This window comes from Tupaia chinensis, unplaced genomic scaffold (assembly GCF_000334495.1).
Source record: "Tupaia chinensis unplaced genomic scaffold, TupChi_1.0 Scaffold145093_1, whole genome shotgun sequence".
Classification (NCBI taxonomy): Eukaryota; Metazoa; Chordata; class Mammalia; order Scandentia; family Tupaiidae; genus Tupaia; species Tupaia belangeri.
Window position 1 is genome coordinate 1,565,226 of NW_006204954.1, and position 19,610 is coordinate 1,584,835.

The window sequence follows — 19,610 nt, forward strand, 5'->3', positions numbered from 1 at the left end:
TCTGTCTCTCTTTCTCTCTCTTATGAAAAAAAAATAATAAATTAAATCATTATTTAGAAAAGAAAATCTAGTTCTAGTCCAGCACCATCATTTTAGGGCAAAATGAACTGAGGTCCAAAGGTGTTAAGTAGCAAATTAGAGGAATTTTTTTCCATTCTGATATTTCAATTCTGAATACCAGGCAGAGTATCAGAGTCTTAATCATTCGTCAGTAAATATATGTCTTAAAATTTTTTTTTTGTTTTGAGAGATTTTTGCTATAGGGCATGTACTTGCCGAAGAGACAGAGAGAAAGAAAGGAGAAATCATCCCCTGGGGGATGGCCACACTGCAGTCTCTTTTCTATTCTCCTCTTGGGATTTTGAGCACACATGCACACATGTCCATCATGAGTTTCAAGCTGCAAAGTCTGGACTTCAACCATGGCTTCCTATGTGGGAGCCCAACACCTTAACTACTACTCCACCTGCTGGCCCTGCATGAAATGTTTTACGGTCTTTGAATCTGAATAGAACACTAAGGAAAGCAATATTATGACTGCTATAATGACCAAATGGCCACGGTCTTTGAATACCATCATGTGTTTAAGAAAGTTCCTGTGTTTGGGACCAGCAGTTAGCGTAATGGCTATGTCGCTGGACTCCCACGTAGTCGTCCGCGGTTCGAGTCCCGGACCCAGTGGCTTAAAACTCACACCGGGCGCATGTGCATTGGTGCCCAAGATTCCAAGAGGAGAACAGAGGAGAGGGAATTGCGGCGTGACCATCCCCCCGGGGCGTGATTTCTTGCTTTCTGTCTCTCTGTCTCTCTCTCTGTCTGTCTGGCCTCTGTCTCCCTCTCTGGCTGTCTGGCAAGCGCACGTGCCCTATGTCAAAAAAACCTCTCCAAAAAAAAAAAAAGAAAGTTCCTCTGTTTTAGAAGAAAGGAAAATCATAAGGAATTCATGAAGGAAAGAAAGAATAGACTGTATTGACTAGCAATATGTCTATTTAAAATAGGCAATGAAAACATCCTTTTATTAGGTATAGACATTGCATAGTTATCCTAAAGCCAGTCTTGAAAAATTTTCAATTCTATATTTAATGTGGTTCTAATTGAAATACTAGAAGAATCCCTGTGCACACAAAAAATAGTGTGAAAACAGAACAACTCCTTAAATCTATTAAGTTAATGGTTCAGGAGTCTCATTAAAATTGTCCCGACTAGGGGACCAGCAGTTAGCATAAAGGCTATGTCACTGGACTCTCATGTAGTCACCCACGGTTCGAGTCCCAGACCCAGTGGCATAAATCACACCAGGCACGTGTGTGTGTGTGCCCAAGATTCCAAGAGGAGAATGGAAGAGAAGGGACTGTGGTATGGCCATGCACCCTGTAGAAAAAACCTCTCCAGAAAGAATTTTTTGTTTTGTTTTTGGTGAAATACAGAGGAAATCTATTAGTACTTAAAAGGTTTTGTCATAATTTAAAATACCTACTTCAAATGATATATTTTTCACTTTTTTTTAATAGGAAACTGAGAAGAAAAGAAGAGCAGAGGAAGGATACAAAAATGCAATGATAGAACTTAAGAAAAAATCCCACTTTGGAGGACCAGATTATGAAGTATGAACTTTATTTTGATCTTATAATCACATAGGCCATATCTGTCACAAAACTGATTAAATTTTAAATAATGCTTTTTGTAGTCAATATTCTAAATGTATAATGTGTTTCTCAGTGTTAAAGTAAATGTATATTTCATGTATAGAAATGCCAGGGTTACTCTGAAACAGATATTTTTTCAGTTGCCTACGAAGTTTAATACAGGATTCTTAAAAATTCAGGACTGTCCACATTATAGGACAAGTTTTTATCTTCCCTATAATGGGTCATTTTTAATCTTTCTCTACTCACTTTTTAAAAATGCAACCTAGAGAAGAAAAATCTGAGTAGTTGGTAGACAGAAGATTTTAGTTTCTTTTATACTATGAGATCTTAACCATAGGAGAGCATGAACTGTTTTATTGCCTTTGCTTTTGAAAATGGCTAAATTCAACTTTCCTCTTTCGTTTATTTAAGAGAGTGATAAAATATCCCTCTCTATACATGCAGATATACACACATACATGCACATGCTCCCATGCTAAATTTTTTTTTTTTTGAGAGGTTTTCGCTATAGGGCACGTGCGCTTGCCAGACAGACAGAGAGAGACATAGAGACAGAAAGCGAGAAATCACCCCCCAGAGGGGATGGTCACGCCACAATCCCTTCTCCTCCATTCTCTTCTTGGGATCTTGGGCACGCACGCACATGCGCCTGGCGTGAGTTTTAAGCTACCGGGTCCAGGACATGAACTGCAGTCGACTACGTGGGAGTCCAGCGACATAGCCATTACGCTAACTGCTGGTTCCCTCAGTAAGAGTTCTTGATACTCCCAAAATGAATTATTTTTAAATGCAGTGGTATAGCTTCTCATTGAAGTAGAACCAGAGTGATAAAGTATTAGGTTGTCAGGAAAGTTATGACGTATTTTTCTGGGTTTTTTTTAATGTAAAAATGCATCGAGACTTTCTTAACAACTCAGTAGTTATATTTAAGAAAACAGAAGAAAATGTCTTGCAATTTTTGTTCTAGAAGGAAAACAGAGGAGCTGCTATTGGATGAATATTTTTTATGCTGGAATAGACTTCTCACTGTGGGAATCAGTAATCTTAGTGAATTACAATTTTTTTTTCACTTATTTATTTTTACATTTTTCCACAAACATTTACTTTACATAGCAAAAAAATTTAGCTCATACTCCATAATTCTTGACAGTTTACAAACAACTTTCAAAATTTCAAAATACTGAATTTTAAAGATAATGTTCAAAATGTCTTATAATTTTGTATAATTTTATAACTCTATAACAACAGAAGCAGTATGGTTTCATATATATATATATATATATATATATATATTTTTTTTTTTAAGAGTGCAGACACTCGGTATATATTAAGTGGGGTTTTTTTTTTCTATAAGGCATATGCACTCACCAGAAAGACAGAGAGAGAGAGAGAGAGAGAGAAAGCGATAAATCACCCCCCAGGGGAGATGGCCACGCCACAGTCTCTACTCCTCCATTCTTCTCTCAGGATCTTGGGCACACACGCACACATGACTGGCATGAGTTTAAGCCACCGGGTCTGGGACTTGAACTGTGGTCGACTACATGGGAGTCCAGTGATATAGCCATTATGCCATCTTCTGGTCCCAAATTACAATATTTTAAAATTATGAAGTTGTCTATTCCTTTCGAAATGTATTAAAATACATATATTAGCTACCCTGGAGTTTTAAAAATCTAGATTACTAAAATAATATGGTAATTTTTATTCTGAAATGAAGCAGATTGTTTTGCTGTTTGAGGTTTATTTATTGGAAGAATTATCAACTTTTTTAATTACCTTATTTTTTCATACTATAAATAATATGCTTATTATGGAAAGATTGTAGAAAATGTAAATAAGCTTTAAAAGCCCATGTTTTTAACATAACAATATAAGACACAGTTTGCTACTTACCAGCAAATATATAATTATATACTTGTTATTCTTTGCTTCTGTTAACATAGGCTCTTTTTTTCAGGGGAGAGGACAAGGGTGGAAGGGAGAAGGGGCCTGTGCTAGGTATATGTGCTTAATAGTTTCAATGCCAATGCATTTACTGGTCATTTATGTTTCTTTAATGACTCACTTGTCCGTGTCCTTTGACTGTTTTTTTCTTTTTAAAAAAAGTTATTTAATTTTATTCAACATAATTGTCATTATTATTTTTATTGAACCGAGAGAGACACAGAGAGAGAAAGGGAAATTGAGGAAGCAGGCCGCCAGGTCTGGAACTCAAACCATGATCAGCCATGTGGGAGTCTGTTGCCTTAACCACCATGCCACAAACTGGCCCCTGACTGTTTTCTTATAAGATTTTTTTTTCTATTTAGTTTCAAGATGTGTAGAATTTGCCTTTCATTTTTTTAAATTTTTTTCTTTTGTTTTTTAAAATTTTTTTAATTTGTAGTTTCTAAAAATGTTATCAATTATTTTGCTTTATAAAAGTGTATATATATATATATATACACGCACACACACACACACATATATATATGTATGTATGTATATATATTTTTTTAATTTGTCTTTTCTAAATATATTAATACATTTTTAAATTATGCCATAATGAAGGAAACTATATTTTATGTCACTGGCATTTGTGTAATAAACATTCTTTTTCTACCTATTCAAAATGTTCTTTCCTCTTTCTCTCTTAAATAAGTAAGGGCACTTTAATTTTTTTTCCTTACTAATTTCCTTATGAAATGTAATTTCTAATTAAATACACAATTTTTAAACAAACCAAGGCCAGTTTTTATACTTTCTTGTCTTTCTTTTGGAGTTTTGAACCATCTCTCTCTTTTTGTGTCAGTAGTACACTTTGTATTCTAGAAGCCAATTCAAGCTATGACAATATTTTGGTTATTACCAGACGTTCATGGTGTTCTAATTATTTTGTTTTTGTTTTTGTTTTAGGTTTTTGCCATAAGGCATGTGCACTTTGCAGGAGAGAGACCGGAAGAGACAGTGAGAGGGAATAGCTCCCCAGGGTATAGCCATGCCACAATCCCTTCTCCTCTAAGATTTTGGGTGCATAACACACACACATACATACACACACACACACACACACACACACAGAACAGTGTGATTTTTCAAGCCTCCAGGTCAGGGACTTGAACCACCATTGATCATGTGGGTGTCAGCACTTTAACTACCATGATGTCCCATGGTGTTCTGATTAAAATGTTTCTGTCATCTGTAGTTTCAGAAATTACTTTATAACAGTAAATCCATTTTCTTAAGACTTAACTATCAATATAATGCATGACATTGTATTAGATTTGAAGGATGAACAAGGAATTAGGCAGACAAAGATCCTGCCTGAAGGCCCCTACCTGAGTGTATAATGAGAACATAGACTAGGTAATAGACAATAATAATGTGTGTGTTACAAAGCACTTTGTTTTTTAATTTACCAGAGGGCATGTGTACTGCCAGAGAGAGAAAAAGAGGAAGAGGGGGAGGGTACACTACCCCCCACCCCCCGCAAGTAGGGCATGTTCACATTGCAATTTCTTTTCCATTTCTATACTCTTTTGGGATTTGGGACACATGCCTGGCATGTCTTTCAAGCCACTAAGGTTAGGACTCCAGCTATGCAGTCCACCACATGCAATTGGTTAAGGTAGCCAGCTACCTTAAACAGGCCACGGAACCAGCCATAACAAAGCACTTGTAACTCAGGAAAGGTGCTGAGAGGGATGGCTTCCCAAAGGAAATAACTTTTAGCTGAAACCTTAAGAATAAATTGAATAGACATTAGCCAGATGAATACCTAGAAAGAGTTTATGCTCTAGGTGCTGAGAAGAAGACATTTCGAAACCAGATTCAAAAAAGCATTTGGGGGCCAGCATGTGGTGTGGTGATTAAGATGCTGGATCCCTGAGACCAGCAGATGGTGTAATTGTTACGTCACTGGACTCCCGCCTAGTCAACCATGGTTCCTGGAACCAGTGGCTTAAAACTCTCACTGGGCACATATGCGTGCATGCCTAAGATCCTGAGAGAAGAATGGAGGAGAAGGGATTGTGGTGTAGCCATTGCCCCAGGGGATGATTTCTCACTTTCTGTCTCTGTCTGGCGAATACATGTGCCCTATAGCAAAAATCTCTCTTGAAAAAAAACATATATATAAATAAATAAACAAAACAAAAAGATGCTGGATCTCGCATGACAGACTCTGTGGTTCTTGACCCGTGACTGGGAAAAAAAAAAGTCCGGCAGGGTCAGCAGGTGGCATGGTAGTTAAGGCACTGGATTCACACATAGCTGACTGGTAAGTCCCAGACCTGGTGGCTCCCTTTTTCACTTTCTCTCTCTCTTTCTGTCTTCCTGGCAGCTCACTTTCTCACTTTTTTGTTTTCTCCCTCTGTCTCTGTCTGTCTTTCTCTCTGGGGAGTGCACATGCCATATGGCAAATTTTTTTTAAAATAATAATAAAATTAAATAAGGAAAATAATGCCAGGCACAAATGCATGCCTGCCTAAAACCCTGAGAAGAGAAAGGAAGAAAGGGATTGCAGTGTGGTCATCCTCCCTAGGGAGTGGTTCCTCACTTTCCTTCTCTCTCTGGCAAGTGCACATGTCCTATAGTGAAACTCATTTTTTAAAAAAAGAGAGAGCATTTTACTTCAAGAAGACTGACAAGACTTCTCTGTGGTGGGCGGAACCTCTATAGATTGAGAGCAGTGAGCAGTAAGAGACTGTCTAGAAAGGTCAACAAGAGTCAGGTCAGATCCTGAGGCAATGGAGTTTAAGCAAGAAAGTGAAGTTTTCATATTTATAGTTCAAGAAAATCATTCTTGCATCCTGTAGTCAGAAGAATCAGTTGAAGGTGACAGTTGTGACTACGACTTGGAGACTTCTCCCAGTATTATAGATGAGAATTAGAGATGGTCTAAGGTAGAAGCAGGAGGAATAGAAAGACATAGCAGATATGTGGAAAGTAGAAGTTATGGTGACTGAATGAGGGAAAAGGGAGGAATCCAAGATTAGGCTCAGGTTTCTGCAGTTTGCTTTGAAAGAGCAGTTTTTCAACATGTTGCAACTAAGTTGAGGCCTTCCCATGAGAAAGTCTTCATTTTATTAGATACAAAGATCTTGTAAGACTTGGAAGAGAGATGATCTGGGTATGAGTTCAGGAGTCATCAAATGATGACTAAAGCCTTGGAAATTAGTAAGAGTACTGTAGGTAGAGGAAATGTTCCCTTCTGAACACCAGAGAAGGAGGAGCCTGCAAAGGAACCCTTTAGAGTACTTAGGGAGGGGGGGGAAGTTGGGAATCTAAGGATAGAGAACTCTGTAGTTAACGTAAGAAATGCTTCTTAGGGAGGAAGTAAGATAAAGATTGTGGAGTATCTTATAGATTTAGTAATAAGTTCCTTCCGTTGCAAGCATAAGTTAAAAGTTTTTTTTTTATTTTATTTTTCTAAGTCCTTTTTTTTCTTTTTCTTTTTCTTTCTTTTAAGGTTTTTACCATAGAGCACATATGCTGCTGGAGAGACAGAGGCGGGGACAGAAAGAAAATGAGACATCACCCCCCTAGGAGGGATGACCACATCACAGTCCCTTATCCTCCATTCTCTTCTTGAGATTTTGGACATGCACACACTAGTGCCCAGGCATGATTTTTTTTTTGGAGAGATTTTCGCTATAGGGCGCGTGCACTCGCCAGACAGACAGAGAGAGACATAGAGACAAAAAGCGAGAAATCATCCCCCAGGGGGGATGGTCACGCCGCAATCCCTTCTCCCCTCTTGTCTTGGGATCTGGGGCATGCACGCACACGCTCCCAGCGTGAGTTTTAAGCCACCGGGTCTGGGACGCGAACCACGGTCGACTACATGGGAGTCCAGTGACATAGCCATTACGCTAACTGCTGGTTCCCAGCCCAGGCATGATTTTTGAGCCACCTGGTCTGGGACTCAAACCGTAGTTGACTGTGTTTGAGTCCAGCCCTTTAACCACCATGCCACCTACTGGCCTCTTTCTAAATCCTTTTTAATAAAAATAAAATTGTATTCCAGTTATTTAGTTTTCCCACAGATTTGCCATAAAAGGAAAAGCCATTTCACTTGGCAAAGTAGTTTTTCCTCCCCTGTTTTTGCTAGAGGGTGCATGTGCTTGCTAGAGAGAGAGAAATAGAGAGCACAGCCCATGGAGAATGGCCTCAAAACAGTCCTTTCGCCTCCATTTCTCCTTTCAGGACTTTGGCATACTCACACATGTGCCCATTGTGTTTTTTTCAATACCAGGTCCAGGACTCATACTGCCATGTGAAATCCAGCTGCCTTAGCCACTATGCCACCAGCAAAGTATTGGATCATCAGGAAAGTCATGATGCATTTTTACATAGAAGAGCATGTAATGACTTTCCTGGCAACCTAGTAGAATCTTTAATGCTGCAGTTCCCAATTAGTACTCCAGAGATTCTGATGTGGTTGCATTAAGGGCCCATATGCACTGAAGTGATTATACATTAGTGTATGTTAGTATTTTTTAAAGTATAGATATGGTTGTGATCAATAGCGGTTTTTTTAATCATTAGAAAACATGTTAGAACTTAAAGTATATTTGGGGTTTTTTTGTTTTCTCTGATCAACAGAGGCCAAGTTATACTGCCCTCCCTTAAGTGTTATTGAAGTGTTTGGACTTTATAAAGGGAGGCCTCTGGAGTGTTGTTACTGTTCTTTTTCATGACTTTCATGTCCCATCACATCCAATCATGAGCTGGTTATATCACTGATAAAATTTATGATAATTCACTGAGATTTACAGTTTTGTGTGTGTATTGTATTTGAATAAAAAGTAGGGAATGTTTCGAAGTGGGTAGGACCAGATTGTATTAAATCAAGATTCTCATGCCTATACCAGATGACAAGAGCATGGCTCCTCCAACCCTTCTAGTGTGGCAAATCTATGGGAGAACTAAATAATTGGAATACAATTTTATTTTTATTTTTATTAAAAAGGATTTAGAAAGAGGCCAGAGGTGGCATGGTGGTTAAGGTGGGAATGGGGCGATGTTGCTAGATAGCTTTTATGGGCTAATGATGACATGGGGTTGTTAGTCTAACTGGGAAGTTTCCAGTAATTGTTCATGTGTCTTATTTTATATATTAGGTTGTAGGGAAAGTCATGGCATGTTTTTCTGTGCAAAAATGCATCATGATTTTCCCAACGACCCAATATATGGAATATAGGGAATCCCAAACCCAAGCCTACCTTTTCAGTCTCCACTTTTACCATAATACCAAACTGTTGTTCCACTTAGAGTCTACTTACTTGGTTTGTCACAGCAGGAACATACCTTGTTTCCATTTTACTTTTCTTTATACTTCTATCTTCTAATATGCTGCGGTTCCACTTTGAGAATCATTTGGGGGATTTATTAAACATCTATATTCCTGGGCCCCACACAACCTACTGAAAATAATTTTCATGTATCAGTGCCTGGGGATTTTCATTGTAACAAGTTCTCCAGGAAATTGGTTGCTGATGGCCACTATTCTGCCATTTAACCAGAGGCTTTTAAGCATCAGCTCAACTTTTCTTTTTTCGTGTAACAATTATTCTTGCTTAGGAAGAACCCTCCCTTCCAAATTTTTTATCTTTGCTATAAAGCTATAAGCTTTCTGAAACTATATTTTCCTTTCTGTAATTTTATGTCTCTGTCCCCAATACTCAATTCTGCCACCATCGCACAAAGGCAGCTATAAACAATCCATTGATGAATGAGTATGATTGTGTTCCAATAAAACTTTATTTATGGACACCAAAATTTTGATTTCACATAATTCCTATATATAGTAAAATATTTCATTTTTTTCAATGATTTAAAAATTAAATTCTTACTTCACAGGCCATACAAAACTAGGCAGTAGACTAGATTTGACCTATGGTCCATAGCTCACAAATTTCCTACTCTTGACCACTATCTTAATGTAGTATTGGTCAAATAAATACAAGAGTACTGAGTTAAATATATGAATACTGAGTTCATTTAAGTCATATAATTTTGCACAGAACATGTTACTTGTCTTTGTGATAATATTATCTACTATACTGACTGTTCATAAATATGTGCTCACTAAATGTTTATTAAGTGAATTTTCAACTTTCCCCTAGAGTTCATACTCGAAGTATCGGTGTTTTCTATTTACTTAAATCAAATGCTTTTTTTTTTCCTGTGTGTTTGTATAGGAAGGCCCTAACAGTCTGATAAATGAAGAGGAGTTCTTTGATGCTGTTGAAGCTGCTCTTGACAGGCAAGATAAAATAGAAGAACAGGTATGTCTATTATTTAAACTTTTAAGCTGAAGTTCATTTCAATACTCCTTAAGACATGTCTTAATGTATGTTGTTTCATACAAATAGATTTTGAAAATTGTCAGTGTAATAACCTAGAAACTTGTTTACTTTGAATCACAAATGTAGAAGAATCTTCTTAAATCAGCTTCTTTGTAGTCAGTTTCCAAACAATAAAAAGAAGACCTATACATCTTTTTTTAAATATGCATAATTACCATAAATTTAAATGGAAATGTTCTGATTTCCTTGAAGTATCCAACTTTAACAACTCAGTTAACATCAAGCATATATTTAGTCTGAGTAAAAATACCCTTTGACTTTTTAACTCACCAAGTATCATGTAAATATAAAAGGAAGATGAACAAAAATTTAAGATCATTTTTCTCCACATTAGTTTTGTTTAGTTTTTGTTACTAATTCATTATCATTATAACCTTCATCTTCAGGTTCTTCCTAATTTTTACTTCATTCAGTGTTTTGTTGTTGTCATTGAGCATGAAATTATACATAGCTCCTTTTGTGAAAATTGAAGAAAGACATTTTCAAAATTATTTATTTTAGTTTCTAGATTAATTTGACCCTTTACCTTTAATTCTACAGCAGTGTAGTTACCACACTTTACCACTAGGTGGCACATAAGGATTAGTTTTAGTAATTTTCTCCCTTTCCTTTAAGCTATGTTGCTTATGATGGAAGGGTAACCTGGTTTTTGGCAAGGTTTTGAGTGAGCTGTGGCTATGAAATATCTTGCAGATAGTCATATGTGTATCAGTTCTGTATTCTAAATGAATTTGCGTAGGAAAGTTGCCTTGTGCATTCCGTCATTGCTAAGGCAGTCACAGCCCATTATGCATATTCATTGGTCTGTCTAGCCAAAGGTAGACATATTTATTTTTCTTTTATTTATTTATTTTTTTTTTGTAAATCAGTGATAAAATGTTTATATTATATTAATTTTTAAAGCTACTGTTCATTTTTTACTCCTGAAAGTTGTTATATAGCACTCAATAAAAGTGGGAACTTCCAGTTACTTAATGGGCTCTACTTTTGGAAGTCTAAATTACTGCCTGTAGTAGCATCATTTTTTTGTTTATTTTCCTTTACCATTTTCAATCTAAATGTGCCATTTGGGAAGAGTAGTAAGCTATGAAGTCAAGACACCTGTCTTACTCTTCGTTACTAGTTTTATAACCATGAATTTATCACTTAACCTCTCTGGGCCTTGGATTTTTTTTCATTAATGTTGATAATTCCAAGTTACATTAGCCATCCTTAAGATGAAAAATACAGTTTTAAACATCCCCATCTTCATATTATGTTTTGTAGTCACAGAGTGAAAAGGTCAGGTTACATTGGCCTACATCCTTGCCATCTGGAGATGCCTTTTCATCTGTGGGGACTCATAGATTTGTCCAAAAGGTAAGCTAATATCAGAATTTACAGAAAGTATACCTTATAGTGTTCTTCACTGTTGTTGGAACTATCTTGTAGTACAAGTTTTCTCCAATTTTCATGAATTTAAGTTTTTATTTATTTTTTTTGTATTGTATGTTTGTATTACATCCTCCAAAACAAAAATCTTTCTCTGAACTTTTATTTTTGGGGTGGGAAGGAGGGAGGGATGGATGGATAAGGAATGGCTAATCTAAAATAGTTACCCAGAAGTGTAGCCAGATATATTCAATCTCTTTATTCTTTGGGGTTAAGTGGTACTATTTTGTATTATTCGAAGCACTGCATTCTTTTTGGAATTGCTTTGGGATAGAATGCATAATAGGTGCATGAAGTCAGCACTTGCACTTGCACTTGCTGCTGTGCTTGTTTCATATGGTGCTTTGTTTTCTCTTTCTTTATCTTGTGTTTGGAAGTTGGTACTGAATGCTCTGTTGTGCCTTTGTTCTGATTACTTGGTTTTTTCTTTGTCTGTCTCTGGTAGCCCTATAGTCGCTCTTCCTCCATGTCTTCCATTGATCTAGTCAGTGCCTCTGACGATGTTCACAGATTCAGCTCCCAGGTACTGTATGAATGTAGAGTGGACTTGAGTCTTTCTGTGCTATATTTCAACCTGCTTTCCCAATTCCTAGAAATATTGGTTAGGCCACTTATTTTTATTTTTAATTTTTAATAGTAACAATAAGCATTTAAAAAGCCCTCCTTATCTACTAAGTAGTTCCTCTGTCAGATTTGCATGTGCCTTTTACTTTGTAACCGCTACTGTGAATACCTTAGAATGTTGTCATATAGAAGGTGCGCCAGAAAGATGTGCAAATTGAATTGAGACAGTTTTTATATATCATGTAATACTTATTTCTTCTCACGGTATTCAGCAACTTTGATGGGCCTGGTCTACAGGATGTATTATAGCTGAAATAGATTTCAGCAGTCTGGCTTTGAAGATCATTTAAAATATCTTCTAATTATATTCAGCATGGAAATAATTTTTTAAATAGTATTTGTCCATTATCATTATAATATTAAGCTCCACTGAGCAGGTTATAGTTTCTTTTTGCAAATTACCCTTGGAAATTATAAATTAATATTCCTGTTCATAAACTAAGTGTTTGAAAATTGACTTTAAATTTATTTAACATTGCTAAATTTAAAATTTTAAATTAAGAAACTTTAGATAGGAAGCTGGATTCTTGCAGTTCTTAACTCTCAAATGAAATCAAATTATCACAGCAATTTTGTGTGTGTGTCAGCATTCATTTTAAAAATTGTTTTTCAATCTTTACATCTTTGCCATTTAATTATTATAGCTTTACGATTAATGTATTTTATTGGGTTAAATTGTGTTATGTTACCTTACGTTAAGAATGTGAGTGCTGTAGTCCAAATGACTGAGTTTAAGGCCTAATTAGCTATGTGATTTGGGGCAAGTTTTCTAACTTTTCCTTGCTTCATTATTTTGACTTAGCTACAGTAAGTGTGAGCTTTTATTGCCATTATAATAGCATAATTTCTTTGAGCTAATACATTATTGGCATTTTATCCCTTTATCAATATTCTAATAAGAGCCTTTAAAAATCATAATCTGTAACACGTCTTTATTACTTTACATATTCAATTAAAAATACATTAGTTTCTAACTATGCATACAATAGAAATGAAAACTAAGACTCAAAATGTGTTTTTCTGATTTGTCTAGTTTTATTTTTTCTCCTTAAAAATTTTTGAGAAAAAGATATAGTATTTCATGATTGGAAATCACCTGTAACCAAGCATATTACAATATTTCTTACCTTTTACTTACCCATTTATGCATACTTTTTAAAAAGTGACTCATATTACAATGAATCAGTGACTAAACTAGATAATATCTGGAGACTGGTTTGTTCTGCTAAGTTCCACCTTGCATTTAAAAAGTCAGACTGGGACCAGCAGATGGCGTAATGGTTACATTGCCGGACTCCCATGTAGTCATCTGTGATTAGTCCCAGACTTGGTGGCTTCAAACTCACGCTGGGTGTGTGTGCAAGCATGCCCATGATCCAGAGAGGAGAAAGAAGAAGGGATTGAGGTGTGGCCATCCACTCTGGGGGGTGATTTCTTACTTTCTGTCTCTCTTTCTCTGGCAAGCACTCACGCCCTCTACCAAAAATCTCTCTCTTTAAAAAAAAGTCACAGACTAACTAAAGGCCATCAATACTGGTAATCTTCTCCCTTAAAGGATAGCAATATACCATCTCCAGATGAAAGAAAATGCAATGAGAGCAAGAAAAATATATAACCCCAGTGATAAAGAATGCCTAATAATTAAGGCTTCAGAACCTATACCTGGGCCCTAGCTATAGATTTACTAAACAACTGAAAGCCTTTAAGTACAAGTAACTATGTTATTAAGGAGCAGATATCCAAATTTGTATGAGTTTGCCAAATAACAGCCTACTTCTTTTTAAGAATAATTTTATTTTATTTATTCATTCATTTAATTTAATTTGACCAGAGAGAGAGAGAGAGGGATGGAGGGAGGGAAAGCAAGCCACCAGGTCCAGGACTTGAACCATGGTCAGCCATGCGCGAATGTCCAGCACCTTAACCACCACACCACCTGCTGGTCCCCATAGCTTACTTTTCTATATAGCTTTTAATGTAATTCACTTACATAAACTGAGATAGTAATCTTGCTAATAGATATTTTTTTCTAATATAGGGTGTGCAGCCCCAGTCCAAAAATTCAAAACGTGAAATGTTCCAGCGTCCGTAACCTTTTGAGTACCAACATGATGCCACACGTGGAACATTCCACAACTGACCTCATGTGGCAGGTCATAGGCAAACACTGTAATGCAAAAATTGTTTGTTTGTTTGTTTTTTGAAATAGAGACTTTCGCTATCGGGTTCACCAGAGAGAGAGAGACAGGGAGAAATCACACACACACCCCCAGGAGGCCACGTCACAATCCCTTTTCATCCATTCTCCTCTCAGAATTTTGAGCACACACATACACACACACACACACACACCTACTCAGTGTGAGTTTTAAGCCACTGGGTCCAGGACTCGAACCATGATTGACTATGAGGGAGTCCAGTTATGTAATCATTACGTCATTTGCTGGTCCCCACAAAAATATTGTATAAAATACTCTTAGGCTATGTGTATAAAGTGTATATAAAATACAAATGCATATCTGGTTTAACTTTGGGTCTCATCTCCAAGATATCTCCTATGCATGCGCAAATATTTTAAAAATCTGAAATACTCTGGTCCCAAGGATTTCAAATAAGAGTTACTCATTTTGTATATGGTATTTATGATTGAACAAGTTCTGTTTTAGGTTTTCACTATAGTATTATTTTATATGGTGAGAGTAAAAATGAAGAAACTAACATTGAGTTATTTAAGTATTTTTCTCGGTTAAGTATTTGGTTTTTGTTTTGTTTTGTTTTTAATTATTTATTTATTCATTTCCATTTGTTATTGTCATTATTTTTAAATTTAACCAGATGGAGACAGAGAGAGAAAGGGAAAGCGAGAAAGCAAGTCGCCAGGTCTGGGACTCAAACAGCAGTTGGCCATGTGGGAATCCAGCACCTTTAACCGCCACTCCACCTTCTGGTCCCTGAAGTATTTGTTTTTATTAACACAGTTAAACTCTAGTAATTAACTGTTGATTAAACAGTACACCTCATGTTCAGCAGCACCTTTAGAATAAATAACTAGTTCGACGTTGATAAGATTGCTTCTTTCAGAGGATTTTGCACTGCCTTATCACCTATTATTAGAGGATCTAGCAAATTGATTCAATATAATCACACTTGAGAATAGAGCATCAGAACTGGACCTAGAGTTAATATTAGCTGAGAAACATAGTGTCACCTGGGAAACTTCCAATTCAACACAGTAGGAAATTACATTAGTGACAAATTACATTTGGTACATCTCATCTTGAAAAGATGTATTTGGTTAAGCAAAATAATCTCAAAGGTTATTAACATTAGAAATACTTATGTTACATTATGTTATATTGTAATCACAAATAAATTTACACCAATAACTGCATCATTCCTCAAAATACTTGAGGCAATCAAAATAATTTTTGATATCTTGATAATTCACATCTAAGTCAGAGTTTTTTAATCACTGTTAATAATTTGCCAAAATTGGGACCAGCAGTTGGCATAATGGCTATGTCGCTGGACTCCTACGTAGTCGACCGTGGTTCAAGTCCCAGACCCGGTGGCTTAAACTCACGCCAGGCACGTGTGCGTGCGTGCCCAAGATCCCGAGAGGAGAATGGAGGAGAAGGGATTGCGGCGTGGCCATCTCCCCTGGGGGGTGATTTTTCACTTTCTGTCTCTCTCTCTTTGTCTGGCGAGTGCATGCGCCCTATAGCAAAAACCTCTCCAAATAAATAAATAAATAAAATATAGTTTAATCTTTTTTTTCATATTTTATTGGTATGAAAATATGTCAGCTCATTTTTCACTCTAGACTTAGTAAAATCAAGGCCATGATTCCTGAAATTATGCTTAGCCTAATTAAAACTTGCTAACACTGGGACCAGCAGTTAGCGTAATGGCTATGTCGCTGGACTCCCACGTAGTCGACCGCAGTTCGCGTCCCAGACCCAGTGGCTTAAACTCACGCCGGGCGCATGTGCATGCATGCCCAAGATCCCGAGAGGAGAATGGAGAAGAAGGGATTGCGGCGTGGCCATCCCCCCGGGGGGGTGATTTCTCACTTTCTGTCTCTCTGTCTCTCTCTGTCTGGTGAGCGCACGCACCCTATAGCAAAAACCTCAAAAAAAAAAAAAAAAAACTTGCTAACACTGTTCACCTGCTTCAGTGATTTTTGTGATTTTTAACAGCAGCAGATGTTACTCTAGTTGTAGCATTTCCTAGAATATCAAATGTTAACCCTAACAAAATGGTAAGTTTGGCTTGTGTTTATTCCTGTTGTCAAACTCAATGGCCCCTTGTTTCCCACATCTTTTTGCTGTATAGGTTAGACCTGAGGTGGCTATGAGGTCACAAGTGCCCAAGTCACTGTCCCCAGGGTAATATTGGCTACTGCACATTTCACTGGAGTGAACACACAATTTGTTATAGTGTGATTTTATATTATGGCTCTTTAATCTTTTTTTTTTAATAATTATTTTATTTAACTTTTTATTTATTTATTTTAATTTGACCAGAGAAGGACAGAGTGAGGAAGAGAGAGGGAAAGTGAGAAAGCAAGCTGTCAGGTCTGGCACTAGAACCGTGGTCAGCTATATGGGAGTCCAGTACCCTCAACCACCACACCATCTGCTGGCCCCCTTTTCTTCTCCCCAGAGAATTATTTTATTTAACTTTATTTACTTTTTTATTTTAATTTGACCAGATAGAGATGGAGAGGTCGGGGGGTGCAGTGAGAAAGCAAACTGCCAGGTCTGGGACTCAAACTGTGGTCAGCCATGCGGGAGTCCAGTACCCTTAACCACCGTGCCAACTGCTGGCCCATTGCTCTTTAATCTTAATGTAATTACCTCCCAGGAAATAGGATAGTAGATGAAGATTCCATGAAGAAAACTTTGCAGAAGTCACTACAGTAATTTAGTATGAATTTCTTTAATTTCCTAGGAGTGCAGCATTGAATACATCTTTTTTGTTTCTTTGTTGGTCCTTCTCAAGCTGTCTTACATAATTTCTCACTTTCCCTCTCACTGTCTTTCTCTCTGGGGTGAGCATGTGCACCCCATCACAAAACAAACAAAAAGAGCAAAAGACTTTGAAAGCTGGTTTTTCATCATTGTAGTGATAAATATTATAGAACTATCATTTTTTAGTCTACCTGGAAAGAAAATGTTAAATGCTCTCTCTGTGCGTTGTCTGACTTGTGCTGCCTGCCTCCTGGCAGTTTATGTTTGTGGGATCCAGTTTTTTTGGACCAAAACGTAAATCACAATCACCTCATTATTCAAAACATTTGAAATACCTAATTCAGGAAGAATCTCTCAAATAACACAGTCACCTACATACTTCCTTACGAAATGTAAATGGCACTAAAATTTTTTTAAACTCTGTTTTTAAAAAAAATTATAATTAATTATTTATTCATTTATTTTAATTTGACCAGAGAGAGACAGAGAAAGTGAGAAAGCAAGGCACCAGGCCAAATTTTATTTTTTAATACAATAAAATCCTTCTGTGTTTCACAGTTTTCTCCACATTCTACTTTTACAGGTTATCCTTTGAACTAGGGCTTATTTCTGAGAAGCATTTCCTTCTTCTAATTGCATAATAAATACAGATATTCTTAACTTCTAGTTTCTCATCCAAAAAGTACATAGTCAAATCTAAAGATTGTTAAGATCTTGGGATTTAAAGAAGGTAAAAAAATTCTCCCAGTCATAGTCTGACACAGAAAAGTTAAGCCACACCATTGTGTTTTTTTATTTATGCATATTAACTTGGAACTTTTCTTGTTCTCCCTATTTTAGACATCAGATACATTTTGTATGTATTTGTAACTTAGAATCCTAGAATGAACAACCTTGCCCTCTCAGAGCAGAGTCCAAAATTACAGAGGCACACAGGTTTCTTAAGGTGCTGCCTGAAGTCGTGTTTTCTTTTTCTTTCTTTTTTTTTTAAGTTTCTTTATTTCTTCTATGAGCAAGAAAGAGAGGGAGAAATAGAGAAACAGCATCCCAAACAGGTTCTTTTTTATTTAATTATTTATATTTTTTTTTTGAGAGAGAGAGAGGTTTTTGTTTTTGCATAGGGCGTGTGTGCACTCACTGGACAGAGAGAGCAAGACAAAAAGCGAGAAATCACCCCCTAGGGGGGATGGCCACACCACAGTCCCTTCTCCTCCATTCTCCTCTTGGGATCTTGGGCACGCATGCACACGCGCCTGGCGTGAGTTTTAAGCCACCAAGTCTGGGACTCGAACCGCGGTCAACTACATGGGAGTCCAGCAACATGGCCATTACGCTAACTGCTGGTCCCACCAAACAGGTTTTGATGCCTTTTTCCACCCCCTAGCTTCAACTAGCCCCAAATCATGGGTATGCACATGTCCAACATACTCAGAATGGCTCTGGACATAAATGAGGAACCTTTCCATTTAGGTCGGCCTTGCAGACGATTGAGTTTTAACACTGTGCCACTAGTCAGCCCCCTGAAGTTGTGCTTTGTAATTAAAGCTTTGTAAAATTATAGAGCATACAGTCAGGTAAATTTTATAATTTCTCTCAAGTCTGTAACCTTACATTACTAACATTATTTGGAGAAGAAATAAAGTGTTTCATATTAGTGTTTATTTGCTACAAAAAGAGATTATAGAATCTCAAAATTAACATTTTTATGAAAAACATTTTTGTGGGCCAGTCGTTGGCTCGGTGGTTGAGGTGGCTAGATCCCACACGACTGACGGTGCAGTTTGTGTCCCAGGCCAGCAGCTTGAAACACACAGGGCACATGTGCGCGCATGCCCAAAATCCTGAGAGGAAAATGGAAGAGAAGGGATGGTGATGTGGCCATCCCCCTGGGGGATGATTTCTGTCTCTCTCTCTCTCTGTCTCTGTTTCTCTCTGGGAAACACACGGTACCCTACAGCAAAAACTAAATAAAAAGTAATAATAACAAAACACATTTTTGTAGTCCAGCCACTGTGACACAGTGGGAAGACACTGCCTAGTGGCTGAGCCCACGTGGAAGGTCCTTGTTCAGGACCTGGCCCAACCTAAACAGGCCAGATGTGGAGTCACATGGTCTATAGTCCTAGCCGAGAGGCTCAGACAGGAAGATTATAACATGGCAAGACCCGGTCAAATTATCCCTCTATCTCTCTTTCCTCTATGCCTTCACCTGTTCCTCCCATTCTCTCTCTTCCTCTCTCTCTCTCATAAAAAAAGAAAAAACACTTTTTTGTGTGATGATTGCCAATTCAGGAGACACTTAAAGCTATACCTACCTCAGTAATGAAAAGTACATTCTGATATCCAGAAATCTTGATGTAACAGAAGCACACAGCAATATATTGATAACATTGTTTAGTATAGAAAAATTATGTTCCTAGGGTTAATCATTTTAAGAGTTTTAAGAGTTCCTGCCTTAAAATCATTGATGTGTGCATTTTAAAGTATGCTTAAACCTTGTTCTGCATCTCTAATGAACACAGTAGACTTCATGTTAAATAAATTTAGGAATAAATGTTTTATTTATTTTATATTTTCTC

The 19,610-nt window shown here is 37.0% G+C and overlaps 1 protein-coding gene across 2 annotated transcripts in view; it reads left to right on the forward strand.

The window, feature by feature from the left end:
* The window catches only part of CERT1 (ceramide transporter 1), a 145,896-nt gene that overhangs the window by 101,824 nt on the left and 24,462 nt on the right, over window positions 1–19,610 (forward strand). The window contains exons 10-13 of one of the 2 annotated variants that reach the window (XM_006167785.3): window positions 1,512–1,604; window positions 9,836–9,922; window positions 11,270–11,362; window positions 11,880–11,957. In XM_006167785.3, the coding sequence (XP_006167847.1) occupies window positions 1,512–1,604; window positions 9,836–9,922; window positions 11,270–11,362; window positions 11,880–11,957 (351 nt within the window). The remainder of the gene's footprint in view (window positions 1–1,511; window positions 1,605–9,835; window positions 9,923–11,269; window positions 11,363–11,879; window positions 11,958–19,610) is intronic. The other variant, XM_006167784.3, reaches the window with a different exon arrangement.